Below are 9,114 nucleotides of genomic sequence, written 5' to 3'. Positions count from 1 at the left end.
AGAGAGAATGTATGTGTGTGTCCCCCTGAAAAAGAAAGGTTAGGGAATCTACATGAACACTAAAAGTGTATTCCTATGTAAAATATCCCGAGGATGATAATGCAAGTGGTCCCGATACTCTAAATGTCCCCCTAAGGGAGCTATGGGGGCAAAGTCCCCTGCCCTCTTAAAACTTCAGATATAGGCCTATCCAATTCTACATACAAACTGGAGATGTATTCTTATGTAAAATTTTCAGTGGAAATCAATGAAAGTGGTCCGAAATCTCTAATTACCCCATTGAAGGAGCTATGGTTGGCAGAACCCCACCCACTTTAAACCTCAAATATATAATTCTGTGTAAAATCTAAAAGCGTTTTGTTATGTAGAAATTTCTAAGAAAGACAATGGAGATGGTCTGAAATCTCTAAGTGCTCCTTAGGAGAACTATGGGGGCTGGCAGAACTCTTACTCTCTTAAAAATTCACATTAATGCCAGCAGAATGACAGCTACGTGTGAAAAGAAGAGTAAGACCAAAGAAATTTCCGCCTTGAAAATAATCAACTAAGAATTGTAGCACTAGGGAGTCAGGAAAAAGAAATAAAAGAATAACTCGACTAAAAAACAGACAATGATTGCCCAGTACAACCAACAAACACAGGAAGAAGAAAAGAATAGTCATGTGTGCAGAAGTTAGAGCACGCTCGTTTAATGCAGAACAATGGCGTCATAGTACCTTCACCTATGACCCAAGACATCGGTATGAAACAGAAGAGATAATAAAAATTGACTTGCCAAAAAACTGAAAATCATTGTGATGCTCTGAGATGGAAGAATGAACCTCCTAAATTGTGTTGTGGTGGAAGGAATGTCTGGCTACCTTTGTTACAAATATCATCTACACCTTAACATAAGAAATGTTTCGTCTTCATAGTTGCAGTTTCCACAAATAAAACATTGGGCGGTAAGAGTATCTAGGAGTTAAAAGACGCGTGGTTCAGAACGAGTCATCACAAAGATAACTTTCAGGAATCGACCAGTTGCATATACTGACATTGTCTTTTAATCCTACACCCGGGCATCGCCGGGTATCTCTGCTAGTAGTTTTCATATGACAGATCAACTTTAATGTTTTTCGCTGATCCTGAAATATTTTATATTATTATTCATTATTTCTCATGTAGCTAGTTTATTCATATCATTGTTTCCTTTCCTCACAGGGCTATTTTTCCATTGTGGAGCCCTTGTGCTTAGGCTATAGCATCCTGCTTTTCCAACTAGGTTTGTAGTTTGGTTATAATAATAATAATAATAATAATAATAATAATAATAATAATAATAATAATAATAATAATAATGGAAGCAAGTAAAGAATATATGAATAATAATCTAACAAAATTCGCATTGAAATCAGCACAAGAAACAGTGTGGAAACGTTCCTAAAGAAGATCAAGGAAAATTATCCGATGACACCAAAAACCTAATAAGGAACCAATTGGAAATGAGGGTAAAATCCAAGAGAGAGGAATAGAATTAGTAGAACCATCCCAAACAATAAACAAACTAAAAACCTGACATTAATAGACCCATAGGTAGTAGATTCGCCACGGCACAAGCCACCTGTTGAGATACTATCGCTAGAGAGTCATCGGGTCCTTTGACTGGCCTGACTGTACCTCACTGGATCCTTCTCTCTGGTTACGGCTCATTTTCCCTTTGCCTACACATACACCAAATAGTCTGGCCTATTCTTTATATGTCCTCCTCTGTTCTCACACAACTGACAACACTGAGATTACCAAACAGTTCGGCTTCGCTCAAGGGGTTAACTACTGCACTGGTCAGTGGCTACTTTCCTCTTGGTAAAGGTAGAAATTACTTTTTATGTATAATAAGCAGTTCTTCTTGGAGAAGGACACTCCAAAATCAAGTCTTGGGCAGTGCCATAGCCTCTGTACCATGGTCTTCCACTGTCTTCGAGTAGAGTTATCTTGCTTGAGGGTACACACAGGCACACTATTCTATCTTATTTCTCTTCCTCTTCTTTTATAAGCTATAGTTTATTTATGAGAGATCTAATCTAATATTGTTACTGTTCTTAAGATATTTTATTCTAATTGTTAAATACTTCTCTTGTAGTTTATTTATTTCCTTATTTCCTTTCCTCACTGGGCTATTTTACTGTTGGAGCCCTTGGGCTTATTATAGCATCTTGCTTTTCCAACTAGGCAACTAGGGTTGTGGCATAGCAAGTAATAATAATAATAATAATAATAATAATAATAATAATAATAATAATAATAATAATAATAATAATAATAATAATAATAATAATAATAATAATAATAATAATAAATAAAATAAAAATTGAGGAAACGCCTAGAGAAGGGAAGAAGCATCGAATTGATGAAAAGAAGACTCGGAACAGGGTGCCAACATTTATTTGCTTTAAAGGATGAAATGGAAATATCGACAAAAAAAAGGGAGTGATAAAGATTGCAGAGGATTTCTGTACAGTGCGCTATAATAGTAATTTAAGAGATAACTTTTCCCAAAGAAATGAGATAACGCCTGAGTCGGCATCAAAAATAGCAGTAAAAGAAGTAAAGAATGCATTAAAACTCATGAAAAGAAGCAAAGCAAGAGTAGAAGATGGCCTAACAGTTGATTTTATAGGAGATGGAACAGATTTACTAGTAGTAAAATTCGCTGAACTTTATGGAAGATGTTTGCAAAAATGCTTTATACCTACAGCAACAGCATGGATAAACTTTATCATTACATCAATTCTCAGGACACAAAAGACCTGAAAATTACCGCCCAATAATACACACACACACACACACACACACACACACACACATATATATATATATATATATATATATATATATATATATATATATATATATATATATATATATATATAAATATATATATATATATATATATATATATATATATATATATATATATATATATATATATATATATATATATATATATATAATTATGCTGATTAGAGAGGCAGCTTGACTTTAATCAACCAGGAAAACAGATAGCTTTTAGAAGTGGGTATTCCACTACTGACTATATCCATGTATAAAACTAGCTAATGGAAAAATCAAGAGTTTGACAAACCACTATGTGTACGGTATTTCTAGACTGTGTACACTTTTGTGCAGGTGAATGTGCGACCATATATCCATGTTTATAATTGTCGACTTAAGGCCCAGATACACTGTCAATCATGATTGTGCAACTTACATGAATAATATGCATTTGAATTTATAGACTTTTTCTTACACTAAATACTATCAGAGACGCATTTACTTCTCTATGTGTTACGTATTCATCAAGAAATTAAGTAGAAAATTAAGATATTTATAGAATGTCCAAAGTTAAGTTGAAGTACTGTACATTAGCCAGATTTTGATTAATTGGGGTGGGACATATGCCACACCCCATTTCCGGTCTCAATAGCTTTATCATTGTTGTCGCTTGAAAATTATGATTTTTTTTCTTTTAAGAAAGGTACTTGGTGCTTATTGTTGTTTGAGAAATCATCATAGCCTATATGTTGTCTCATCTACATGCAATGGTTTTTAAGTCTTCATTTGATCAAGATTATATACAGTGTAACCACAAAATGTAGGTTCATGTAAATGTTATCTAAAACAGTAGGCCCCTGTTTAAAAAAAAAAATAAAATTGTTAAATGAAAAGTTACCTTAGCAACCATTTCCCAACACTACACTGCTGAGGTTAACTGCTTATTTGGAAATTTTCATTGTAAATCTGGTTTTACAGGGCTTTCTATGTATGTTCACTATTAAACGTAAGTGTTTTTAAAAATTGAGAAAGTTATGTGATCCAGAGAGAAGAAGAAATTCGAAGGAACGTGTCTTTTATAGGAAAATGGAATGCTTAGACAAACTCGTATTTAAATAAACGAAAAAGAAAAGCTACGTTCTGGCGGATAGATAGCTTCATGTCATAATAATGAATCATAATTCAGAATCGTTGGTTTTTTATGTATACAATGACGAGGTACTCGGTCAAAAAATGTAGAAAACATAGCAGATGCAATTGAAATTCTAGTGGGGAAATTAAACAGTCTTTGGGGAACATGACAAATATTATTCACCGTATACTCCCCTAAGTATGGAATGAGAGTGGTAAGATGGCTGCTTCAGAATAGTCTAATAGGAAATGACTCATCTGACCATGGCATGTAGGAGGAGCTCAATTGTGATAAACGAAATACCGGCGTTTTTCTATGTAAAGGAATTAAAGGATACATTGCATGTATTTCATGAAAATTCGAATGCATGATGAACATTTTATCCTACACTCTGAGTTTACTGCTTTTTTTGTATTATATTGATATGTTTAAATACATTTAATTGAATTTCCGAAAGGTGAAAACACTGAAAATACCATAATGAATCACATTCGGGGATACTTCTAGAAGGCCAAAGAATATAGAAGAAGCGTAACAAAGGCAATCTAATCCTCTTGAGTCAAACCCTCTTGAGTCTTCACAGTACATTTTAGCAAAATAAATATTCAGTTAGATTCTGATTGGACATCATATATTCATTTATATAAATTTTATGTGATTAAGCGTAAAGAAGATAACCTTTCAAATTGAATTTGTGTTTAAAAGCTCGATTCTTTTATTTTATTTCAAGGGATCGGATCCCGTTAGGCGTTCCTTGTTTACATGAGTCACCCCCAGACCCAGTTAGCACGCTGAGCGTTTCTGTCATCTGTGTAGCCGCCGAATTCTGTCTAATTGAACCACCAGAGACCCTTTGTGGGATTATTACGACAAAATGACAGAATCAGTATTGAGTATCCAGGGGAAAAGGTCTTCTGGTACATCAGTGAGGACAGAGAATGGTAAGACGAGTCTGATAATTCTAAATTTAGGAGTGTCTAATATTACTCGAGGCATGGTCCGCACCTGTGCTTTAAGATGGTTTAAATTCGGTTTTGCTTCAATGTCAGTAGGTTGAATATTGAATGTAAAATCCTTTATATTTAATGAGTAAATAGCCTGTGTATCTATATTTCACCATATATTGTACTTCCCGTTTGGAATGTGACCAGCGAACGATTAGAAACGTGATCTACGGTCACTTGTCCTGTCGGATACCACATGGTTAAAATAACTTTATAAAAACCATGTAAACATGTAATTTGATGCCATGTTGCAGATTTGCTTATCCAACTAGTTAAAAATATATACATTTAATACATTCTTTTCGGGAACCAAACTTGGTAATTTTATAGAATAACTCCGCCAATAATATTGATATTTTTGGAGCCTTTGTATATCAGCGGCCAGGTCCTCACGTGTTCATTAAAAATGAACATCAACAAACCTAAACTTTACCCCCTAACCTAACCTACAAGCCGCGTCCTTACCTTGTTGGGGGGTTGACGCCCCCTGCGACCCCCTTTACATTGCCGCATTCTAAGTTAGACAATACATTCAGGTGGCCACTATCATACATACACACACACACCATGTTTTATATATATATATATATATATATATATATATATATATATATATATATATATATATAATTGGTGCTTTATCCAAAGCTGACTTTTTTTTCTTTTAGGGCGGGACGGGTTTTTAACCAATTTGTTAACCTTTCCAATCTAGGGGGGGCCCCCAGTGGGAAACCAGGTATTTTTGGGTGGGGAATGAATTAAAGGATCCCTTTTACATATGAATAATGTCACATGTACAATAAGCTATAGATAAGGCCACCAGGTAACCTAAACAAACCACCTAACCCAACGTAGTAGCCGGATCCTCACGTAGTGGGGTTGCCCCCTTTTTTGACCCCCCCTTACACAGCCATATTAATTATGACTGTCTAAAACCCTTTGTGGGGTAGTTTGTAGCGCTACGGTCAAGCGTCCTAATTTGCTTATTATCGCTCCGACTGCTATCTTGTATAGAATAAAAACGTTTGGAAATGGTCTACGGATCTTAAATATGTTGTGTAAGGGGGGGGTCCCAGGGGGCCGCAGCCCCCCTGGGTAAGGACAAGGCTTTTAGCATAGGTTAGGTGGGTTTTTTAAGTTAGCTTCTCCCGTCGTACTCGTAGGTAAGGAAACTGTTGGATGGGGGGGGGGGTCCTGGGTAAGGATACAGCATTTAGCATAGGTTAGGTGGGTTTTTTTAAGTTAGTTTCTCCCGCCAAAAGCGTTTTTAGAACGACGGCCACAGTTCAGAATATTCCCGTTTTTTACGGAATCTGGCCGTCACCCTACAAGCGCTCCCCTTTGTGTACCTACCTAGGTTGGAGGATAAAGGTGAGCTGCAATTTCCCTCTCAATACCCTACGTGCAATAACCTCTCGAATGAATGAGCACCAATCATAGTTTTGTGAGAAATTCTTGATTCTTTTTTTTTTTTTAAATTTATGAGTAAATTTAACACCAATATAATTATATACAAGTAACAAATTAGATTCTATATCTAGAGGAGACTTTTCAAACCAAGTTTCCTTAAAAATGGAGAGGTTAAAAGACTCTGTTTTCACTTCTTGTTTTTCTGTACAACATGTCTTTTGTCACACAAATGCTTTTTTGTTAATATTAAGTTGGCACTTGGAACTACAGGTGGGGCAAATAGTGTCTTTTCATAACACCGTGATCTTGGCAATACTTTAGTATTCTTTCGATGTTACCACAATAATGCAAAACAAAATATTTATAATTTAAATAACAATTGAGACAAGAACTACGGAGAAAATACACAGAAATTGATGTCAAAGTAGATGGTAAATAAGAAACCGCACCAGAAATTAAAGGTTCACTAGCCACCATGTCTCTCTAAAGACTGAAAAATTAGTGGTGGAAATTGGGTGAAAATTTAAACTCACCTGATAGGGTAGTCAAGTCACGTGATTTTAGTTATGTTAAAATGATAGCCCCAAGTAAAATGTGGGTCATCATCATTGGTTAAAAACTGTGACGTTTGGGTGACGTCTTACTACGTAGAATACAATCAATGATGTAATAATGACATAATCTATGTTTATAACGTACAAACGAGTCTGAAGAGGAATTTGAGTGTTATGAAGTCAGGGGACTTAGTTTTTTCAGGCGGGTCAAATTTAATTTTTATTTTTAAACCACTTCTAGACTTAGCTCTGCTTAGATTTATATATAAAACGAAACCTTGGACTTCCCTCTTTTTAGTGAAAGTACTTAAATTTGATAACTTGCTGGCAGAGCTATTGTATAGAAATACCCCAAACTTCCTTATATGTTGAATTGAAAGAAATTTGAGGGGATATCTGTCCGTGAAATTATAATTTCAACCAAACTCAGATATCTGATATGAAAATATACGTTTAAATATAGTTATGGACAGGGAAAACTTTCCGTCTAAAAAAAGTGTTATCTTATAGAAAGATGCCCGTTTTCTTTGAAAAGGACACATTTTCACCGCAAATAAATACTTGTGAAACAGTATGTATATCCTCTGATAATTGGGGACCCCCCGATTGGGAACCTGGGGTTTTTGGTGGGGAAAACAGTATATCAGTTCAGTTCTTGGGCGGAGGCATTCGCCTTTCCATCGGCACCTCCTTAGCTTTCTTCTTTATTCTCATTCTTTTATTTTCTTCTTTTTTTCCCACATCTGATATATATATATATATATATATATATATATATATATATATATATATATATATATATATTCATTTCTTTTCTCTTTTCCTTCTTTCTTAAACAGCACTTGTTCCGTAACTGGAATACAAACCACGCTATTTGATAGCAGTATTACTTTCAAAGGTAGTAAAGCGTGTGTTAGAATAGGAAATGAAGTGAGTGATTGGTTTCCTGTGAGAGTGGGGCTGAGACAGGGATGTGTGATGTCGGCCTGGTTGTTTAACTTGTATGTTGATGGAGTGGTGAGAGAGGTGAATGCTCGAGTGCTTGGACGAGGATTAAAACTGGTAGACGAGAATGACCATGAATGGGAGGTAAATCAGTTGTCGTTTGCGGATGATACTGTACTGGTTGCAGACACAGAAGAGAAGCTTGACCGACTAGTGACAAAATTTGGAAGTGTGTGTGTGAGAGAAGGAAGTTGAGAGTTAATGTGGGTAAGAGTAAGGTCATGAGAAGTACGATAAGGGAAGGTGGTGCAAGGTTGAATGTCATGTTGAATGGAGAGTTACTTGAGGAGGTGGATCAGTTTAAGTACTTGGGGTCTGTTGTGGCAGCAAATGGTGGAGTGGAAGCAGATGTACGTCAGAGAGTGAATGAAGGTTGCAAAGTGTTGGGGGCAGTTAAGGGAGTAGTAAAAAAAATAGAGGGTTGGGCATGAATGTAAAGAGAGTTCTATATGAGAAAGTGATTGTACCAACTGTGATGTATGGATCGGAGTTGTGGGGAATGAAAGTGATGGAGAGACAGAAATTGAATGTTTGAGATGAAGTGTCTAAGGAGTATGGCTGGTGTATCTCAAGTAGATAGGGTCAGGAACGAAGTGGTGAGGGTGAGAACGGGTGTAAGAAATGAGTTAGCGGCTAGAGTGGATATGAATGTGCTGAGGTGGTTTGGCCATGTTGAGAAAATGGAAAATGGCTGTCTGCTAAAGAAGGTGATGAATGCAAGAGTTGATGGGAGAAGTACAAGAGGAAGGCCAAGGTTTGGGTGGATGGATGAAGTGAAGAAAGCTCTGGGTGATAGGATAGATGTGAGAGAGGCAAGAGAGCGTGCTAAAAATAGGAATGAATGGCGAGCGATTGTGACGCAGTTCCGGTAGGCCCTGCTGCTTCCTCCGGTGCCTTAGATGACCTCGGAGGTAACAGCAGTAGGTTATTCAGCATTATGAAGCTTCATCTGTGGTGGATAACGGGGGAGGGTTGGCTGTGGCACCCTAGCAGTACCAGCTGAACTCGGTTGAGTCCCTTGTCAGGCTGGGAGGAACGTAGAGAGTAGAGGTCCCCTTTTTGTTTTGTTTCATTTGTTGATGTCGGCTACCGCCCAAAATTGGGGGAAGTGCCTTGGTATATGTATGTATGTATTACTACCCACATCGCTAGTTAGCGGGGATAGGGGAGGGTAGCTTGCTACCCCCTCCTCTCACAC

General features: G+C 36.6%; 1 protein-coding gene across 1 annotated transcript in view; it reads left to right on the top strand.

The window, feature by feature from the left end:
* Nucleotides 1–4,703: 4,703 nt before the first annotated feature.
* The window catches only part of CCT1 (chaperonin containing TCP1 subunit 1), a 57,543-nt gene continuing 53,132 nt past the window's right edge, over nt 4,704–9,114 (top strand). Inside the window, exon 1 of the mRNA XM_068362803.1 lies at nt 4,704–4,884. Within this exon, the coding sequence (XP_068218904.1) occupies nt 4,818–4,884 (67 nt within the window). The 5' untranslated portion in view covers nt 4,704–4,817. The remainder of the gene's footprint in view (nt 4,885–9,114) is intronic.

This window comes from Palaemon carinicauda, chromosome 39 (genome assembly GCF_036898095.1).
Source record: "Palaemon carinicauda isolate YSFRI2023 chromosome 39, ASM3689809v2, whole genome shotgun sequence".
NCBI classification, from domain to species: Eukaryota; Metazoa; Arthropoda; class Malacostraca; order Decapoda; family Palaemonidae; genus Palaemon; species Palaemon carinicauda.
Note: the sequence above shows the minus strand (reverse complement) of the source record. Positions and strands in the feature narration are given on the sequence as shown.